The sequence below is a fragment of the Furipterus horrens genome, unplaced genomic scaffold (genome assembly GCF_987537825.1).
Source record: "Furipterus horrens unplaced genomic scaffold, mFurHor1.1.pri manual_scaffold_3, whole genome shotgun sequence".
NCBI classification, from domain to species: Eukaryota; Metazoa; Chordata; class Mammalia; order Chiroptera; family Furipteridae; genus Furipterus; species Furipterus horrens.
In genome coordinates, this window is record NW_028327173.1 from 106266278 (window position 1) to 106288408 (window position 22131).

Here is a 22131-nt window from a genome sequence, read left to right on the forward strand (position 1 = left end):
GTGGAGGCTCTCAGGAAAAGGGGCTGTGTCCTCAAGCAGGAGGGACCCAACTAGGGCATGTATACTTATTTTTCCTGAGGTGTTTCCTCTCTACAGCACATCTGACCATGAGCAATGAGCTGCACCTAAGACAGAGTTGTCAGCCACATGGACGAGGGGCCCCAAGGAGCCAATTATCACAAGCCCCCCTGCAGCTCAAGTGTCACAGCTCTCTAAGACTGCCAGGCTTTGGACGTGGCTCCTGGAGCTTTGAACAGTATTTGATTTAAGTGGTGGAAGATTCAATGGTTCTGGCCCCACAGACTGGAATACAGAGATGAAGACCAGCTACTTTCAACAGTGACCTGGCAGACACTACCTTAGGTGGAACAATAAGATAGAAGGAATCTGGTCTCTGTTACGGCAGCCAAATTTACAGAGCCTGATTGCACTCCCCATCACTCACCTTGTTTGCTTTCATCTGCTCACGAACTGATTTGCTCATTGTCTGGTCCACATTTGCTGCTCTCTAAGAATATAAGCTTGAGGAAGATAGGACCTTTTTTTTCTCATCTTCTTCAACATATGATCCATAAAACCAAGACAGTGTCTGCTACCTAGCAGGTGCTCGGTAAGTATCTGCAGCTGCATGGAGGACAATGATAGTGTGACATTGAAGGCGATGGTGAGGGACAGAGCTGGGAACAGGCCTTTGGACTTAGCTGCAAGGCCATCTAACCTGCTCATCAACTCGCAACACTCTCCCTCCACTCTGTGGGGAGAATGGGGCCAAAAGGGCTCAGCTGCTAGCAGAGAGCCATGTTCAAGTCTGATGAAAGTGAATTCGAGTCAGATGCATTCCATGGCTGTTGTTCCCCCCTCCAACCCCCCCTGCCCTGCCCACTGCAGTCCGCAAGAGCAGCCCAGATTCTAGTCTTCCTTAGCCTTGGGCCAAGTTCATCCACATTAGCACTTGATCCCCAGGCCCCCCAAATTGGACTTCAAGGTTCTAGAATCAAAGTCAGTCAGTTATTAGCCAATTTTCAGATTGTTTCAATAAGAAATAGTTTAGCCACAAAGAGATTTAGCTTCTGTGTGTGTCAATGCAGGTGTGAAAGCATTTGTGTCAGTTTGCATGTGTGTATGAGCATATATATATATGCATTAAGTGTGTGCACCCTTGCAAATGTGTGTGCATGTATGTGCATGTGCATGTTTGTGCACATGTGACTGTTGGGTGTGGGTATTCAAATGCCATTGTGTGAGTGTATATTTGTGGAACTGTGTGAATGAATTCTTGGTTGCAGAATCTGAATCCCCTCTAGTACTATTTTCCTGGTACACACCCAGTCTTGATTCTCTTTCTTTTTCTTCTCAGAAATCCATTACTGAAAGGTTTTTCCCTGCCTCGAGGGGGAGGGGGGCTGGGGGAAGAAGAAGCTAAAATCACAAGGCCCTGATCAAAACACTCAGCAGCTCAATGAATTCACAACGTTTTCCCGCATGACTTGGAGGGATAATTTAGTGAGGTCGCCAGCTGGAAGGAAAGGGATTAATTCTGCACTTAGCACAGCTCTGGTGAATAATTCATCACCAAGACCTTTGTGCCCAGCCCTTGGGCAACTGGGGAAGTGTCCTGCCTACCTGCCTGGGTCCCCCAGTGTCCTGATCACTTGATGCTCCTCCAGGTCCTCAGAACACACGTGCCCCAGTGAAAGGGCAGTAGGCAGGGGGAGGTGAGGAAGGGGCTGGCTGTGGCCATGGGCAGACTCTAGACCTTGAGAGGAGGGTATGGAGCGTTGAGCTCCAGTCTGGGTAACAATCTGTGACATTTTCTTCCCAAAGACTCTCCTTCCCCTTTCTTGGGGCCTTTTGCTGCCTTTGTGTCTCCCCTCTCAGTTGCTTCTCAGTCCTGCACCTGGTTTGGTGGGGGAGGGGTGTCAGGTTGTTATCTAACAAACCATCTCACCAGGAATTAGAAGAAGCTCTAGAGGACATTGCAGGACACTGCACTGCGAGGAGTGCTAATGGGAGGTCTCCAGCACTCACCAGAGGCCCGTGGGGAGATATTTGCAGGCTGGTACATTCCCGAATATACAACTCTTATCCCACACTATGGCATTCCCCGTGTTCTTCACAGGTAGAGTCACAGGACTAAGCATTACCCCAGAGTTGGTGGCAATTTTTCCTGGCATGGGGGTCTGGCAGTAGTGGGCTGACCCAGACATCACCCCTGTCATCATTTCCCGGATTCATTATTCTAAACCTCCCACACTCCAGCTTCATGCCTGTCTCAGAACTACTACAGAGGGCACAGTGGGAAGATTCAAGCAGGTGCCTGCAAGGTGCCCTGGAGCCAAATGACCAGGGTCCAGTCTGGACTCGGAGCCCAGGTACAGCCGGCTAGAGGCAGAAATCTCATCCATCAGGCAGGGCTCAGCCCTGCTATTTTTCACTTGGACCAACCCAGCTGTACCAGGCAGCATTCCAAGAGTCCACACCCTGATCCCTGGAAACTGCGAACATGCTGAATTTATGTGAATGGCACAGTGCACCTTAAGATGGGGACACTATCAGAGAGGGCCTGACCTAGTCACAAGAGCTGTGCTGCCCTAAAAGGCAGAGCATTTTCTCTGGCTACAGTCAGAAGAGGAAATCAGAACTGTGAGATGTGAGGGGGATTTAACATGCCGCTGGCTTGAAGATGGAGGAGGCCGTTGTGAGAAAGAATGTGGGCAGCCTTCAGGAGCTGAGGGAGGCCCGGTGCTGACAGCCAGCAAGGAACACAGACCTCAGTCCCACAACAGCCAGGGCCTGGATTGATGATGACCTGAATGAGCCTGGAAACTCAGGCCTGCCATAGCATCCAGGAAGGGGCGCAGCCCTTCTAATGTCCTGACTTCAGCCATGCTTGTAGGACTGCCTGCTCCTGAAGTGTGAGCTCATACATGGGTGAGCTCATCCGTTGTTTTCAGCTGCTAAGTCTGTGATACTTTGTTATACCGCAATAGGAGCTGATATCCTAGTTCACCCTGTGGACCCTTGATCCCAAGGAGACAGGCTTGGCTGAGACCGCGTCAGAGGCTGATGAGCAGGTCTGGATGGCCCTTTACGCCAACTCTCCTCTTTCTAACCTAAGATTTCTCTCTGGTTTTCTGGAGCCTCAAATCACCTTCAGACACTTCCATCCAAAGCATCATTTCCCTCTTCCCTGAAGCCCCTAACCCCAGCCCTGAACAAAGACAGAAACTGTGAAAGAGGTTGGAACACTTGGAGGGGCTACAGGAGGTGACACATGGCTTTCAGGCCCTGACCTTCACCTGACCTTCAGTCTTACCTTTGAGGAAAGCAGCTGAAAGGAGAGATCTGTGGGGGCCTCGCCAGTTATGGCTTTCAGCTTGGTGTCCTGGAAGGAAGAATGACACAGTCAGACCAAGCCATCTGGGTCAGCTTCTGCCTCTGCTCCACCCATGTTCTGGATTTCCGGATTACTCAACAAGTGCCTGCTGAGAGATATGCCCAGAGGGTGCAGGGAGGCAGAAGCTGGGCTCTTTTCTTACTCACCCTCACCACCTCTGCACACCCTTCTCAACTCCACTGGAGACCTGAATGGCAGCTTCCGACTTGCCTCCTGGCAGAGTGGGGAAGCACCCATTTGTGGAAGTCTATTAGGATCACATGACCAGAAGTATTTTAGTGAAAAAGGTGGCGCAGAAGTAGACAATGATGATAACAATGTATTAATTCTTCCTGGGAACTTTCTGTTCTAAGTGCTTTAATGTATTTCCCAAATAAACCTTACATCAAAACTATGAAAAATTACTATTACCATGAGCCCATTTTACAGACAAGAAAACTGAGGCACTGAGACTATAAGTAATTTTCCCACAGTCCTGTAAGCTGGTAAGTGGGGGAATGGTAATTTGAACCAGACAGTCTGGCTCTTGAGTTTGGGCTCTTGATTCTTGTTAAACAGAGTGATTCTTCACAAGCATGTTTCCATTTTAGAGATGGGCATTCTGAGGTTCAGAGACGGCAAGTAACTTGCCCCAGCTTCTACAGTGAGGACTAGGGCAAGTCAGAGTTTCAACTCAGGTCTGGTTGGTTAGAGGCCTGAGCTCTTGCTTCTATCCCATGGGGAGTCCCTGTGCTTCTCCTCAAGTTGCTCTGGGGCAATTTCATCACAAGCCCACAAGTAAGACTGACTTTTGGTATTGGGAAACTCCTCACACCTGACAGTGGTCAGCTTCCATGTTGGGGGGTGAGCTGCTGGAAGCTGCTGGAAAGGCCAGATTTGCCTGTGTTCATGAGGCAAGGAGGAGCAGGGTGGATCTGCCCAGGGTGGGGGACTCACAGTGATGGGGAGCCTCTTTATTCGTAACCCATTCAGGCCTTTCCCTGTCAGCATCTTGTGGTACAAACGGCTCTTCAGTGGCAACACGGAGACACCCAGGGGCTTGCTGAGAGGGTCCATGACTCACCAGCTTTCAGTGTGGGGGTGGCAGGGGTTGCAGGATCAGCTGGGGCTCCCACCAAAGTCTCCACCCCAGGCTTCTCAGATCCCAGCTTCTGAGGCCCCACCTGGGCCCCATCCTTTGGTACCCAACACATAATTCTCACATCCTTCACCACCCTCCCCCTGCGTTGGCCTGCATGGATATCTTTCTTCTTCTCTGCTCTTCAGGGCTTCCTGAGTTTAAGGCCAGCTCTAACCACATTCATGTCTCTGGGTATTTATATGGCATTTCCTTGTCCCTGTTCTTTGAGGGCTTCAGTCTCACAACACGGACTGAAGACTATGGATCAGCTGTTTTCTGAATCTCTCTCTTCCTCACCCCCTAGGATGTTTGCCCTGAAGGCTCCACCCCCCCCCCACATTACTGATAGTGCATGGGGAGGGGTGGGGGTGCAAAATAAAAACACGTGGAGCCAGTATAGAAATAGGGCCCATGCCCCTGAGCTGCCATGTGGACAAGGAAGCCAGCCTGGCACTGCTCTGCCTTCCGTGTGCGCTGGGAGATTGCCCCGGAACACAGCCCCGCAGGAGGCAGAGGCAGGATGGACTAAAAATCCTTTCATGCCTGTTCTGATGCATGGCTACCCTGGTGTGGCACCAGGGGCACTTACTTGAAGTAGGGGAGTAGAACTCTAGCACCAGGGTGGTGTCATCTGAGAAGCTGGTGGCTCCGTCTCGGCCTTGGAAGAGGAAGGACTGATTCCACAGGGGCAGCTCTTGGTGTTCCCCAGGCTTGGACAGCTGAAAGGAGAAGGTGAGAGCAGATGGTAGGGCCTTAGCTTCTCCCAAAATAAGAGATGTCTGGATATTAGGTTGTTTGCATGTCTACGAGATCTGTCTGGAAAAAGTCCAGCCATTGTTAATATAATGAGAACAGTTTGCGTGGCATTGATGTAACCTGGCAGCCAAGGAGAGTGGACTGGAATGCGTATGTGTGAACAATGATGACTTCACTGTACTAGTCAGTAGGGGCTGTAGACACCATTGAGTGAGCATGTGTACTGTGTGGCTGTTGCATTAAAAATGAGTGAGCAAGTAGAGCAATGAATCTGCATCGAAATTTGCATTAAGCTTGAACGTTCTTCTGTGGAAACTATTTGGATGATTCAGAATGCAGCTATGGGCAGCTGGTGACGGGCAGCTTCATCATGACAATGTGCCCACTCATACATCATGTCTCATGCAGAGCTTTTTGTGAAACATCAAATTACCCAGGTGACTTAGCCCCGCTACAGCCCAGACTTGGTGCCCTATGACTTCTGGCTTTTCTCAAAACTAAAATCACTGTTGAAAGGGAAGAGATTTCAGACTGTTGATGAGATTCAGGGAAGTACAACGGGGCAGCTGATGGCAATTGGGAGAATTGTGTGAGGGCCTAAGGTGCCTTCGTTGAAAGGGACTGAGGCGTTATTGTCCTATGTATGATGTTTCCTGTATCTTGTATCTTCTTCAATAAGTGTCTCTATTTTTTATATTACATGGCTGGACACCTTCTGGACAGACCTTGTATATGTGTCACCAATGTTTGTTTCAATTATAAAACCAGCACACACTTAATGAATAAGTTTGGGAAAATACATAAAAATAGAAAGGTTACCGATGATATATTTCACAGACCTAGAACAAATACTTCAAAAATTTATAGGGGACAAAAAAAAACCCCGAATAGCCAAAGCAATCTTGAGACAGAAGAACACAGCAGGAGGAATCACAGTACCAGATACCAAACTATACTACCAAGCCACTCTGATCAAAACAGTCTGGTACTGGCATAAGAACAGACATATAGATCAATGGAACAGAATAGAGAGCCCAGAAATAAACCCAGGACTATATGGTCAACTAAGGTTTGACAAAGGGGGAGTAACATAAAATGGAGTGAGAAAAGCCTCTTCAACAAATGATGCTGGGAGAACTGAACAGGGACATTCAAAAACATGAAACTAGACCACCAACTTACACCCTACACCAGAATAAACTCAAGATGGATCAAAGACTTAAATGTAAGCTGTGGCACCATAAAGTCCTAGAGGAAAACATCAGCAGGAAAATTTCAGATATCCCACGTAGCAATATTTTCACCGATACATCTCCTAAGGCAAGGGAAATAAAGGAAAGCATAAATGGGACTACATCAAACTAAAGAGTTTCTGCTCAGCAAAAGAAAACATTAGCAAGATGAAAAGGAAACCTACCATATGGGAAAACATATTTGCCAATGATACCTCAGACAAGGGATTGATCTCCAAAATATATAAAGAATTTACACATCTCAACACCAAGAAGACAGACGGCCCAATTAAAAAATGGGCAAAAGACCTGAACAAACATTTCTCCAAGGAGGATACACAGAAGGTCCATAGACACATGAAAGAATGCTCAACATCACTAACCGTCAGAGAGATGCAAAAAAAACCCACAATGAGATACCACTTTACACCTATCAGAATGGCCATCATCAACAAATCAACAAACAAGTGCTGGTGAGGATGTGAAAAACGGGAACCCTACTGCACTGTTGGTGGGAATGCAGACTGGTGCAGCCACTATGGAAAACAGTATGGAATTACCTCAAAAAACTAAAAATGGAACTGCCTTTTGAACCAGAGATTCCACTGCTAGGACTATACCCAAAGAATCCTGAAACCCCAGTTCAAAAGATTGTATGCACCCCTATGTTCATAGCAGCACTGTTTACAATAGTGGAAACAGCCTACGTGCCCATCTGTAGATGAGTGGATAAAAAAACCGTGGTACATTTACACAATGGAATACTATGCAGCAGAAAGAAAAAAGGAACTCCTGCCATTCTCGACAACATGGGTGGAACTAGAGAGAATTATGCTTAGTGAAATAAGCCAGGCAATGAAAGAAAAATACCATATGATCTCACCTCATACAGGAGACTAAGGAACAACACGAACAAACAAACTAAATTGAACAAGGAACAGAATAACAGTTATCAGGGGGGAGGGAGGAGGGAGAGAAGGGAGATAAGGGAAGGGTTTAGTCAAAGAACATGTATAAATGACCCATGGACATGGGCAATGAGGGAGGGACTGACTGTGGGAGAAGTGGGCTGGGTGAGAGGGAGCAATGGGGGAAAAATGGGACAACTGTAATTGAAAAACAATAAAAAAAAAATAGAAAGTTTAAAAAAACCTTAAGTTCCTATACTAAAGACAACTGTCCATAAGACAGTACTAGTTTTTTCCTATGTTTATTTTGTATTTAATTGTTATTCTAACATCCTGCTTTTTTCATTTAACTTGAAAACCTAAACATATCCACAGTCAGAGTAATACTTGTTACCCAGGACTCTGGTAGCTGGATATTCTGTCATGTTCAAGTGCCCTGGTTTCTTCCTTTCTATTTTTTCCTATAATAACACTCTATTAAACGTTCTTTGACACACATCTCTGTATCCCAAATGATTTCCTTAGTGCCCCAAATGGAAATCTGAATTAAAGGAAACACATCTTTTAAGGCACTGGATTCATTGTGGGTAGACTGTTTTCCTAAAGAGTTGAACCAATATGCCCTAACTAGTGTGGCTCAATGGGTGGAGCACCGTCCTGCAAACTGAAAGGGTCTCTGGTTTGATTCCCGGTGAGGGCACATGCCTGGGTTACAGGCCAGGTTCCTGGTTGGGGGCAAGTGAGAGGCAACTGATTTGCCTGCAGATGTTTCTCACCCTTTCTTTCTCCCTCCCTTCTCCTCTCTCTAAAAGTAAATAAATAAAATCTTAAAAAAATAAAAAAGGAGTGGCACCAATGTTCACATCTGTGGCTGGTGGTGTAATAGATGCCAAATTAGACATGATCTCTACGTCACCAGCCCTTCTCTGTCCCACACAGGTTTCCCAGTCCCATGCAGAGGCCATGACAGTTCTTCATCGGACTTTCAGGGGACTCGATGACACATTAAGCCAGCAGCTGGTGCACCATGCGAGTACAGTACTGTACTATTTAAACAATGAAACAAGATAGCCTTATCAATAGCTCCCAAATAAGGGGCTATCTGAGACTTTTGGAGGCGGTCAGAAAAGCCATCCTGTGGGAAGAGGAACCAGAGGAAGTCTCTGAAGGAAGATTGGCAGGGCGACGGAGAGAGGAAGGTCTGGGTGGGAAAGCAGCCCCTACAAAAATGTGGAGGTGGCGCCAAGCATGGCGTGGTGGAGGACACCTGGAACAATGAGGAACTACAGGTGGAGGAAGTCTAACTTCTGCAAAGGTCAGAAGGTGGAAAGTGGGAAGTGAGACATTGGGGTGTCAGCCTATAACCCCAGCAGGCAGTCCTGCACATCCCACCCCAGAGAGGGGCTGGCGGTCATCTTCGCAGACTCTCCAAGTGGCTGTCTTGCCTCTGCCCGAGCCAGGGGCTGTCAGCAACAGCAGCAGCTGCTCCTACCTCCCATTCCCCTTGCGGGAATCAGTCATCACTCAAAAGGTCAGCACAAATGCACCATGGGCTCCAGGAGCTATTGATGCAGGATTGCAAAACCTCAGTGTGGGTCTACTCCCCCTGTGGTGGCAGGACCTGATGCCTGTCACACTAATGTGCCTGCTCCAGCTCTCCAAGGCCCAGCCTGAGGCTCAGCTGTGTCTGCCCCTCCCTACCCCTTGGGAGATGGGTTATATTCACTTCGGTGGCCTGAACACAGGGACAGTGACTGGGGTGATGGGAGTGTTCCTGAGAGCAGGCTGTAGCCACTTGGTCATCAAGCCAGGCCGGAGAAGCTGCTTCTGGGTTCTGTGGTACTTGGGAGTGACATTTCAGGATTGATCCCTAAACCATGCCCACCCCAAAGCCACCCCATTCTCCTGGGTGCCAGAGGGGCATCCACATAGCCTGGACCATCTGCCAAACACTGTGGCACTAAAGGACCTGTGACTCAGTCCCCCTGCTGCCCTATCTGTTGCTTCTACTCTGGGAGAGGAGTATTTAATTGATGCTGTCTGTCCTCTCTGGTCTATTCATGTGTCTAAATGAAGTCTACAAAGCAAGAAATGGTATCTGCCTGCCCAGTATAAACAGCTCATTCCCTGGATCGTTTCCCAGGATGCATCCCCAGAAAAGATCCCTTCAGACCTAGAATTGGGGAGGGGAGATCAGTCTCTTTTGTGTGTGTAGAGGGCAGAGAGTGGAGTGGGAGAGCAAGGAATCAAGGAAGGAATCAAGGTTAGAGCACCTTCGGAATCTGATGCCAGGGCCCTGGTGAAGGTGCTGGTGGGGGGGGGGGGGTGAAGGGGAAACCAGTGTTCACAAGTGCTCACAGGAAAGGGCATGGGCTGTGGAATTAAGGAATTTGATTAATCTTCAGCTGTGATCTTCATTCAGCAAAGCTATTGACCCTTAGCCACTAGGCAGACCTGCCTTCCCTGGAGACGGACAGAGTCTTCATTACATGGCCCATGGTCCCTTCTTCCATTTCCCAGGGCCCAGGACAGCCACACCCACATCCACTGCGGCCTGCTGTGCTCAGGCTTGTGGTGGCCGTCCCCAGAAGAGTAGCTGCCGATAGCTGATGGGGCCTCAGGGGTGCTCAGGCGCCTTGGCTTGGGGGCTGGGTCCGTTTCAACCCCAGCCTTGCTGTGTGAGCTTTGGTAAGCCCATTTCCCTCTCTAGATCTTAGATTTGTCACTGTCCAGTGTCTTATGCTCCCTGCCTTGCTAAGCTGTTGTAAAGGTTGAAGGAGACAATAGATATTTTGCTATGAAAGTTCAATACAATTGAACTCAGCAAATGGTGACTGGAGACTTCTCCATACTAGATGCCTCTGGGGTACTGCAGGGTATATGGGGGAGCTAGATCCAGAGCCTGCTCCCCTCTGGAGCTCATTGTCTTCCAAGGGGATAAGACACACACCCCTATGATCCATGAAGAGGTCTAAGCATGTCGTGGGTTGTGGGAGCGAAGAAGCCAGGCTCAGAGTACAGCAGAGGCAGAGTCTGGGGGCGAGAGGACAGCGCAGGTGCGGAGAACGGCCAGTCGCCCGGTGCGGCTAGAGAAGGCCTGTGAGAAGCGGAGCAGTGAGCCAGGAGGCTGCAAGTAATGAGGCCGTGTATCTGGCTGACAGTGAGGGCTTTGTCCCGTGTGTGACAGGGACAAGGAGTCCAGGGGAAGAGCCTAGCCCTGGGCAAGGGGTTATTGTGGCTGCTTCTCACAAGATGGATGGGAGGGGCTGAGCGGAGGCTTGGGCAATTGCCAGCACTAGGGCAGGATCTGTGGGGGTACAAGAAGGCCCATGAGAGCTTGGGTACAGACTGGCTGTGGGGGCTGAGGAGGAGATGACACTGGGCACAGACACCTCCTCTCGCCACCGCTTGTGTCCCACTGGCTAGGACCTCGGCCTCAGCTCTGCAGGAGGCCAGGCCAATAAGAGCAGCCCAGTGGACAATGTCCCCCCTCAAAGGTGCTGGGTCCAGCAGACTCATCAGAGCTCATATTTTGCCCTGATTGCCAGGTTCCAAGAGGGGTGAGCAGACACTGAGAGCCACCTGCCTCTCAACCATTCCCCTCCTCCCTCCTCGTCAACAGAATGCACTTTTGGCCAGGTGACCCCCTTCTTCATATCTGCCTGCGTTCACTACTGGCAAGATGGTGCCATATCCCCCTCAGTTAATGGCTGAGAGAAATGCATGTGATCCAATTCCAGCCAATGAGATGAGAGGGGTGGTCTGCCAGGGGCTGCAAAGGAGGTTTCAAGTTCCCCATAAAAGCCCTCTTCCTCTGGTCTTGGTCATGTCTAGATAGAATGCTGGGAACATTTTGCCCATGAGTTATTTGCCAGCTGAAGATGGCAATTCATGGGTGTTGGAAAGATTCTGAATCCTTGAGGACACTGCTGAGCCAACGCATCAGCCAATTCTGGGAACATCCTACGTGGGGGACCCTTGCAATGTGTGACAATAAATCTTAGAATTTAAGTCCGTATGAGGTGGGGTTCCTGTTTCTTGTAGCCACATGTGACAAGGGCAATGGCCAGGCTGGCCCCAGAGCAGGGCTTTTGGTACCAGGGGAGGGGCATCTCTGAAAGGGATGGAACCCATTTAGCTTCCACCCTAGGGTGGGCACTTTGCACAGATTAGCCCTTTAAGTCCAATAAGGTAGGCATCGGTGGGTCTGGAGAAATTGAGCAGCTTGCCAAAGGTTGCACAGTAAGTCACAGAGCTGGAGTCCAGCCTCAGACCCCTGCCCACGGTGCTTTGGCATGGTGGGCAGCCTGTGGGAAATCAGAGCACCTCAAGATGTCAGAGAGGCAGGTCCGAGAACTACCTAGCCCAACCCCACAGAGAGGACTGAGGCTCAGAGAGGGGATGGAGTGGGAGTTTGTGTGAGCTCTGAGCCCAGGGCTGCTGAGAAGTGTCTCTTCCAGGTGGGGCTCTACCCACTACCCCTGTGCCCACCTTAGCACAGAAGCTCACCTCTCACTGCTGGCACCTGAGCACCTCTGCCTGCTGCTGGTGAGCTATCAAGCCGGCCCAACGGCCATGGTACCGGGCAGCTTTCAGTGAGTGTTCTGCCGTGCTGGACCTCTGGCCTTGAGTCCTACACATGCAAGAGGCACTGAGGGCAAGTCTCTCTCTTGAGTAGTACCTCCCCTACCCAGACTAGTTAGGCAGCAAAGGCAGCCAGAGGGGGGCTGGGGGTGGGGAAGGGCTCGCTCATTAAAGCAACCAGTGCCTCCTGCCCCTTGGGACTGCCTGCTGATTGGTTTATCATTTTCTGGGCAAATGCAGGGCCATGTGTGAGATGACTCTGGGGAAATCAGGTCAAGGATTGGTTTGGGTTTGAAACCTCTGTCCCCAGGGTGCCCCTTTGTTCCACCCCTCCCCACCACCATCACTCTTGTCCGTGTCTGAGCCTTCTTCAAACGCCTTTGCCTTTAAATGAAGCTTAGGGGTCCAAAGGGGTGCTTCATCCTCCATTTGCCATATCAGGCATGAACATTGATAGGCAGACAATAGAAAGGATTTCCCAAACACCCCTGCCTTCTTTAAGGTCCTTAGGAATTCTGGAACTATCATGTAGGGCAAGCTCCCGCTACAATGCAGACCATAAGAGAGGATGACTCTGGTCATTTGCCTGGACCCAGCCGGGCGCTGCACACCTTTCCCTGGCATATTCATACACAGCGGCCCCTCCCCAGCCCCACCTTCACCCCCACCTCCACAACTGTGCTCTTGTTCTCAGTTCGCACCAAACCTCCCGACTAAAATCTCAGGTCTTATATCTGGGTGCCCAGGCTTCACATCGTTCTCACCTCTGATTAAAACAAATATTTTTTTTGTGATGAAATATACACAACATAAAATGTATCCTTTTAACTGGTTTTACATATACAATTCAGTGGCATGAAGTACATTCACAATGTTGTATAACCATCACCACTATCTATTTCCAAAACTTTTTCCCTCCCAAACAGAAACTACCATTAAACACTAACTCCCCATCCTCCCTGCTCCTCAGTCCCTGGCAACCATCCTTCGACTTTCCATCTTTCTGAATTTGCCTACTTTAGGTACCACATGTGAATGGAATCACAGTATTTGTCTTTTCCTGTCTTCTCTCCTCTGATTTTTACAGCTCTGACAATCCCTCCTTGTCTGTTGTTAAATTACACATTATCTTGTGTTGCTGTTTAACCTTCTCACCAGACCGAGAGCTCCCTTTGGGCACCTTCTCCCCAGCTCAGACAGCACAGCCCTGGGCACAGGGTGGGATCCAGTGAACAGCTGCCTGACTGAGTGACTGACTGAACACGCGGGTGAATTGCTAGAGGTCTGGGCCAGCGAGAGAATGAAGGAGGGAAGGAGCCATACCTGAGGGCACCCATTCTGGGTGACCCGAGGCACATCAAAGTTCATCACAGACGGGATAGGGAAGGAGAGTGGGGTGATGGGTAGCCCCAGGGAGGCTGGGTCCTGGTTCACCTGACTGACCCTGGGGAGGCAAGAAGACAGGAGTAAGAATACATGCACTTCAGGTGTCCAGCCCTCTTGCTGCTGTGCCCAAGCCTGGCAGCCAAGGACGCCCACGTATACTCTGGATTGATGGGAGAGAGGAAAGTGCAGGGGCCTACCTAGGACAGATAATGGACCATGTCCTTTTGATCACTGGTCAGGCCTCAGGAAAGCTCATCTTGGTTAGGAGATGGGCTGCAGCTCCCAGGTTCCCTTTCCCATGACTTCCTGTGGCCTTGGCCACATCTCAATGTCTCAGCTGCCCAGGTTTTAAAATAGGCCTTGCATCCCAGCCTCACCTTCGGAAGACCTTGCCAGAATGACCCTCCCTGTGGTGAGCATCCTAGTTTAGGCTTGGGGAGCATGGAGGAGGCAGGGTGGGATTCAAAGAGAGAGAGAGAGAGAGAAAGAGAGAGAGAGAGAGAGAGAGAGAGAGAGAGAGAGAGTTTGTGTGTGTGTGTGTGTACACGCATGATCATGCACGCACCTGGACTCTCTGAGCTCATAGAAGGGCTGGGAGTGAATGCATCAGTAAATTTTATTCCTCTGACCAGCAAGGAGGGCTCACAGGTTGTCAGAGCTCCACAGACAGTGCAGGTAAGTCACTCCTGGGCCATCGGTCAGCAGAGTGACAGAGGCAGATGGCTCCAGGGGATGGTGCTGTCCCAGAGGGCATATATATATATATATGTTCCCTGGGGAGCTCTCCATACTGTGTGGTCTCCAGTGGCTGAACTAGGCTGAATCTCCTCCTGAGGACTGTGAGTGCCCCAAACCCAAAAAGAGGTTTTGGGGAAAGGGATGAACCAGGGTTGGGGCCAGGGTGACTTTCAGGAGAGTAAGGGAGGGGACCCCTAGGCAGGGCTAAAGGTCATGAAATTCTGAGATGACCCTTAGGCTGCCTCCTTTGGGGAAAACCACCAGCTGGTAAACCACCTTGGCCCTGAACTCCAGTGGGAGGGTGGATTGTGGGTATACTGGGCATGAGATGGGGAGTTGGCTTTGGAAGGACTGAGGACCCCCTTTCTTCCTCTGTTATGCCGTTCCCACCAGCCTGCTCTCAGGAGAGGTCTGAGCTACCCCTTTCCAGGGACTGTGGGCAGCTTCCTGGGACCTCAGTCCCAGTGGGGAGGCTTGAAGGGCCTCATGGGAATGGCAGGTTTCTAGCCACCCCAATCTCCATTCTCTGTCCTTCCCTCCCTCCTTGCTCACACCACTTGGACCCTACTCACTTAAACTCCTTGTAGTTGGGAACCACCCGGGCAATGACAACCATGGGGCTGGGGTTGTTGACTAGGGGCTCGTTGATCCCCCGAAGAAAAACCTGGGGAAGAGAGGAGGCAGGTGAGCCCCAGGTGGCTTTGGGCCCTCTTGCAGACATGGTTAGCCCTCCTGCCTGCCATCTTTCCAACAGTGGGATCATTCCTGCCTCCCTAGAGTCTGCTCTCCTTCAGGCCCTGTGCCAGGCATTGGGCAGGCAAGGTGAGAAGACATGGGATCTGTCCCACATACCTCTACTGCCATCCCAGGCAGCTTCTGATCCTGCTCCAGGCCCTCACCCCTCATCCATCTATGGGCTCCCATTCCCCCTCAATCCTCACCCAACACCCCCCAAACTGAGATTCCTGTGGCTCTTTTTACTTTTCTGACCCCTCACCGGCCTCTATTCCTGTCCCCAACCCATCTGCTTTCCCAGGCAATTTGATACACAGTGGCAAAACTACCTTTTAAAAAATAATTTGGATTGTGTCATTCCCCTGCTGAGGACCCTGCGATGACCACCCCCCACCCCACCCTACCACCCAAAAAATGAATGTTATAATTCTTATCATGAGCCCAGCCTACACAAATTAGCTTGTCTTCCGCACGGCCCACATCTCCTGCTGGCATCCCATCTCCTCTTTCTGCCCTACCCTCTTTTGTTCCACTCTAACATCCCCACCTGCTTCTGCCTCAGGGTCTTTGCACGTGTTGATCCTCACCTCCACCCTACCCCGACCAACTCAGTAGCTAGCTCCTTCTCTTTCTTTAGAGATTAAATGTCACCACTCTTCTGTGACCAGTTTTACTAAGTAGCCCACCCATTCTCTCAGCCCCTGGATGGCCTCATCTGTAGCACTCATTATAGCTTGTGTTTATTCTACTCATCTTCTTGTTTATTTTCTAGACGAGAACCCAGTCTCCACAGGTGCAGGACATAGCTTCCTCATTGACTGCTGTATATCCAGCTTTTAGCAAAAGCACCTGGCCCCAAGTAGAAGCCTCCTGTGTGTTTGTGGAATAAATGAATGCCATTAACGAAGGAGGAAAAGGGAGAAAGAAGCTGACTGTGTTTATCAGGGTGAGAGAGACAGAGTGTAGGGGGCAGGAAGAAGGAGGAGACTGGCAGTGGCCTCAGGGAGGGGCTGGGTGGGGATCCTTAATACAGGTCTACTCCAGCTCATCCACTCACTATGTCTAGGTCACTATGTCACCATGGCCAGTCCCTGCTCCACTCTGGGCCTTGGGGTCCCAGGCTGTACACTGAGACATTGACCATACTCTCCCTGGTCCTTCTAGCTCTGAACCGTCAATGGGAGGAGAGGGCCTCAGAGTAGGAACCTATTCTGGATCCCTCTCCCTTTTCTCCTTTTCTCCTTCCCTCCTAAGCCCCTCCACCATGACCCATCTCAACTGGCTGCCAGCTAATTCCAAACAAGTGTGAGGTGGTAAAGGTTTAAAATAGTGCTAGGACCTTTCAGCTGTCACTGGGGCCTCTGGAGACTGAACCCCTTCACTAAATTCAAAGGATGAAACCTCTGATGATGGTATTTCAAATTTTGGATGGGGGTGGGGTCTGGGCCTGAGGGATTTCACTGGAGCGCTGTCAGGCTCTGCTGCTCACAGGGACACCAACAGGTCTAAGGGCTAAGAGGGGGTCAGTGAGGGGGAACTAATTTACCACTGTTCTGGTCTCGTGGTCAGGTGTGAATGAGGCACCTGCGCCAACACAGCTGTTCATGGCAGCCCTGTGAGTAACAGGAGCCATTTCTTCTGCTCTGCTCTCTGGTCTGCCCTCAGGACCCTACAGGGGCGGGGGGTTGGGGGGGGCATCTATGCTGGGGCAAGGGAGTGGGCGGCATACTGGAGGGTAGAGGAGCCCCGATTCTACAGGGTGAGGGTGGGGCAGATCCACAGTGGGTCCCCTGCAGGCCGTGTTCTGTGTGCAGCTACTGGTCACCCTCAGGAAAGGACATGACAGAAGAGGAGCAGGTCTGCTACATGCTGGCATCCATGGAGGTGGGGAAGCAGATGTGTGGGTCAGGAGCTCTGCCTTCCCACACCAGGCTGCTCTAGGGGCTCTGTGTCCCCAGCTGTGAAACGGGACTGAAGAACGCTTCTTGTGCTGCCAGCTCACAGTGTGATGGGGAGGATCAGATCACCCGTGTTGAGGCAGGGGAAACCCGAAGCTTGGGCCCTCCTGGCTCCACCCTGATCATAATCAGGCCATAGCTGGATTTGAATTAGTCAGTCCTGGGCAGTTTGAAGGCTGGGGGGAGAGGGAGAGGGGTTAGATCCCTGGACTATATCTTCCTGGAGCGTCAGTAGTCCTCCTGAGGCTGTGAATGGCCTAGGGGTACTTCTAATGGTGGGGATATGTGTGGAAGCAGGACCTGGCCCTGGCCTGGCTAATGGAGGAGGCTCCATAAGTAGTTGTTGAATGAATGAATGAATAAATACCTAATTCAAAGACCAACCAAAGTTCTTTAGAAACAGTACTCAAAGAAATGTAGGGTGCCGCTAAAACTTTCGCTTGGGGGATGTAGGCTCTAGGGCAGGGGTCACGACTCTAGGAGGGGCAGAATAGGAGAGAAACAGCCAGGAGATGTGAACAATGAGATCCAGACAGACATTGGGCTTTGGGAGACTTCTGCTTCCCTGCAGCACTCCCTGCATGGAGTATGAGGAGCGGAGTGAGGGAAGGCAAGGTTATACTGGGCTATATGCTGGAAAATGTCAAGCGTCATTATCCTCATCTCCAACTCTGTCAGCCCTGCCATCCTAGCGCTGCTTTTCACAAACAACTTTGGCTATTTTGAAAGGCCCGGTTGCTTTTCCCTTCTTGATTTCTTCCCCAGACATCTCTGCCCCACACTGTCGGGCCAGCCAGAGGTGGCCAAGGGTAGGTCTGGAGCCTGTCAAAGCTTGGCCCCTTCCCACCTGCCCTACCCCACCCCAAGGTCCCAGTCAGGCACCTCCAGAGCTGTGTGGTTACAGCCGATGCAACAGGGAATGAAGCTGCCCTTCAGACAACTGTTGTGTACAGTTGGGTCTTGGCAGTGGCTTCTTCAGCTTTCCCAGTCTCGGTGGGCTGGGGATTGGGTCAGGGAAGAAGACACACACAAAGGAGCATGACTAAGGAGCAGACCCTAGCCATAAATCCAGCTCTCTGCAGACGAGCGCTGGCATTGCTCCACTGGGGCGCTGAGCTGATAATTAAAGGGTCCCCGTGAGTCCTTCCAAGATCAATATGATGAATCTTCCCTTGTCTATTTGAATATTTCATCACCCTCACAAAGACCATGGCCTGCCGGTCTTTACATCTCTGTAAAGATGTGATAACTAGGCCTGGACAAGAGAGCCGGGAGGCCTGGGTGATGCTCCCAGAACTACAGCTGAAGTGCTGAGTCTCCCAGGCCAGTCACTAATCCCTCTGAGCTTTGTTTCCCTGCCTTGTCCTGAGGCCCTGAGTGTGGGGCTCTCCTTGGGGCTTAAGAAAGTTCCAGGCCCCTAAGATCATGGTTGAGGAGTCACTTGGAAAGCAGGTCAGGCCCTGACTGGTATGGCTTAGGTGGTTGGATGTCGTCGGGCAAAGCGAAAGGTGTCCAGTTTGATTCCCGGTCAGGGCACATGCCTGGGTTGCAGATTTGATCCCAGTTGGGGCACATACGAGGGGCAACCAATCAATGTTTCTCTCACTCTCTTTCTCCCTCCCTTCCTGTCTCTCTAAAAATAAATAAATAAATGAAACCTTTAAAAATTAAGAAATAAAGAAAGGAAGGAAGGAAGGAAGGAAGAAAGAAATCAGGGCTTGGGGAAGGGAGGGAGGAGGGGGACTAGCCTGAGCTGAGACCCTACTATGTGCTGAGCACCTTGCGAGGTGCTTTATGCCCATGATTGCACTTGATCCTCCAAATGGCCATGTTAGAAGGTATATTTTCTTAATTTTGTTGACAAGGAATGGAGGCCTGGGGGTTAAGCAGCTTCCTATGGATAGACAGCTAGCAAGCAGAAGACCGGAGAGAGGAACCCAAACAATCCAGCTCCACACTGTTCTTTACTCTAAACCACTGCAGGGGCCTGGGGTGCACAGTGGAGGAGAGGGAAGTGGTACTCCTGCTCATCGCTGGCCCAGTGCCTGGCACACAGTGGGTGCTTAATAAGTACTCGAGCAATGAGGGAATAAATTCTCCTTTCTACCAATCAGCCCTGGGAAGAGGGGGCAGGCAGGGGAGCTGGCCTGGGAGGTTCAGACCATAAAACAAGGGGCCTGAGGCCCGCTAGATGGGTGCATTCCAGGGAACACATTATCTCACCGCCCCCCCCCTCCCCCAACTCTCTTGGGGCTTCCTCCTGCCAAGGTAGCATATGGAAACAGCACAGAAAGAACTGGTTTGGGAGACAGTATGACCTGGGCTCATCCTTGACTCTGATCCTTACTTGATCTGTGACTCAGGATGGGAGGATTCCTCTCTCCTGGGTCCCAGTCCTATGCATGCAAAATACAACTTGTCTTGAGGATTAGAGACGGCATGTATAGTATCTAGCCCAGGACCTGGAACATAGCAGGTAGTTTGTAAATACTGTATTGCTTTGATTTTTAGATATAAGCCCACTCTTTCAACATATATGAAATCAGAATATATCTTTAGTTGATGTATTAATTTAATGTGGTAGAAGTTCTATGCCAATTGGGCTGTTTTAGGAAGATAAATTTGGAGCATTCCAAATTTTTATGGGTATCATTTCTGTCTCTCTGCCAGGAGCTGTTTCCTGAGCCCCCCATGGTCCTAGACTTATCATACTGCAGGGTGGGTGTGGATTCCCAGGGCTGCTCTGAGGGATTCACTGGGGGCTCTCTCCCTACCTACCCCAGGCCCACGTGGGCCAGGGCCCAGGGCTCTGACTCACCTTTACCAGTTCAAAGTGGTAGGGGTGGAAGACACGCAGGTACTTGATGGGGATTTGATAGGACAAGAACTCCTCTTTTTCGTTGTTGTCCACCACCTTGAGGACCACATCTGGGGAGAGAAAGAGTGAGCACAGGTCAGGATCAGGCTTAGCTGACCACCATCCCTCCCACTGAGGTGGGAGACATTGCTGAGAGTCAGGGAGCAGGGGCCACACTGAGGAGTCCACATTCATGCACACGTGTGGGACACACAGGCATGCTTCACAAGCACTCTCTGAGCCCCTGCACAGATCAAGGCTCTACGCTAAGTGCTGCTAGAAGCCACAGAAGCAATTCTCTCAGCGCCCCGCCCCCCCCCACATGCAGAACGGAGCCCAGCCCCCCATGGCAGCAGACGCACACGTGCATGCACAGTGACACACAAGCAAGCAGGAACAGCACCTCTTTCCAGGATGAAGCCTCCTTCCCTTGGCCACGAATTCTCACTCGTTCCTCAGCCAGGGATTCTCTCTCACATTCGCAGGTGGGGAAAAGAGATCTGCTCAAGAAATCTTTGGTACAAATATCAATAAAAGTCTACTCCAAGTAAATGAAAACTAAACAATAAGAATAATGTACCACTTAGAAAACTCCCTGCAAAGAAATGACATTTTGCAATAAAATGCATGAACTTTGGGATGAACTCCAAGGAGAACACCAATGACCTGTGAATAATCATGGCAGTACAACTTTGTGAATGCCTACTGTGTTCTAGGCATGGGGCTGTGTGCTCCTGAGCCATTATTCCAACGAATCCCCACCACAATCCTTTAAGTAGGAATCACCATCTCTGTTTGAAAAATGTGGACACTGGAGCTCAGAGAGGTTATATAACTTGGTCAGCATCACACAGTAGTAAGTGGCTGATGGGAGGGGCTGGATTTAGTGACTCTTGAGGCGTTTTCCCACTCTAGAGGTCTATACTTTGAAGAGGGAGAGGAGATGGGGAGGGTGGAAAGGAGAAGGATGGAGGAGGACTGGGGTAAGTGGTGGGGGAGAGGAGATAAAAGGGAGATCTAGAGAAGATTGGGAGGGAGAGAGGATTGAGGCGGACAGGTGTCCTCTTGGGTAGCCAGCCCCTGGCCTCTGCCCCTCCTCCTGTGACAATGACATTTCAGGACCAGGGACAGCTGCCCACTCTGCGGGCTAGGCATTCTGGGAGCCCAGTGCTGCTGGGTCACTCGGAGCTGGGTGCGACATTTGGGTGAAGGGGTGGGAATGGAAGCCGAGGGCTTTACTGATTACTCTTACTTTCTTCTCCCTACAGCTATCCTGGACACACAGTGAGGGAAAGACACTTGTCAGATTCCCTCAAAGCTGGCCACACGAGATCTGTGCTCAAAGGAAAGAGGGGAGCACATGGGCACCAGAAGGACATGAGGCTGCCTGGAAGAAAGTAGAGTAAGGCAAGGGCGCTGAAGTCAGCAAATCTGGGTTCTAGTACCAACACACAAACTTGCTCTGTGACATTTAGCCAGTCACTTAACGTCTCTGAGCTTAATGTTCCTGCTCTACAACATGTTAAAACTTTAGAAAAGAAAAACCCTGTCCCTCTTCTAATCTTGTTGTAGAGAGAGGAATGTGTTTTTCATGCTATAAAACTCTAAGCTAATGCTCCTCATGGTTGTCACTATTTTCCTGCTCATTAACCATCTGTACACTCCATACATTCACCCAGCCCTAAGCAGACTGAAAAGACTCAGCTGGGGGATTCCAATGTTTTCAGCCAAAGCTACAACAGTAGCTGCAGAGGCTGTAGCCCTTCATGGCCACTACACATGGGCCCTGAGTCCCCAAACCCGGTTGGAATTTTCTGAGGTCAAACAAGGGGTGAGTGCCCTGCCTTTCTCCCCCATACTCAATCTCTGTGTGGGCAGCCAGCAGGTGAGCTGCAGTTGTGGAAGTGGAATGTCATCGCTCCTGTCCCATCCCTCCCTGTTCCTGTCTCCATGCTACGAACACGCTTCTTCTCTAGGCACTGAGCCCCTCAACCTCACGCTGTCCTTTGTGTGACCAATAACCCATTTAAGCCATTTCTGCAGCCAGCCTTGGCCCTGACACAGGAGCTGCCACTCCCCTTTGCTTTTCATCAACACGTCACTGAGTTACCTCCTGCCCTTCCCCCATCTCTTGGCCTGTGCCCCATCTCCCTCACCCCCACTGCAGACGTCACCACAGCAACCGTTTCCAACAAGCATCCAGCTATTTCAGTCTGCAAAGAGGCATCTGCCAAAATTCCCTACCTGCCCAGGAGGGTCTCCATCTCCTGTCCCTCCTACAGTGAGTGCTGCACAGATAGGCCCAAGGCTACTATTCACATCCTTTCTTGTGTTGCTCCAGATGTGTAGAGCCCAGGGCAGGATCCTAGTCCAGGTTCACTCACCACAATCTGAACTTCCAATCAGCTGCACACATGCATGCATACAAACACCCCCCCACACACACTACACACGTGCATG

The 22131-nt window shown here is 50.5% G+C and overlaps 1 protein-coding gene across 1 annotated transcript in view; it reads right to left on the bottom strand.

Moving 5' to 3' along the window:
* Positions 1-3545: 3545 nt before the first annotated feature.
* Positions 3546-22131, bottom strand: part of LOC150015679 (coiled-coil domain-containing protein 33-like) — a 60313-nt gene continuing 41727 nt past the window's right edge. Inside the window, exons 6-10 of the mRNA XM_090268307.1 lie at positions 19633-19742; positions 14694-14785; positions 13321-13441; positions 5107-5236; positions 3546-3610 (exon numbers count right to left, since the gene is read on the bottom strand). Of these exons, the coding sequence (XP_090124433.1) occupies positions 3546-3610; positions 5107-5236; positions 13321-13441; positions 14694-14785; positions 19633-19742 (518 nt within the window). The remainder of the gene's footprint in view (positions 3611-5106; positions 5237-13320; positions 13442-14693; positions 14786-19632; positions 19743-22131) is intronic.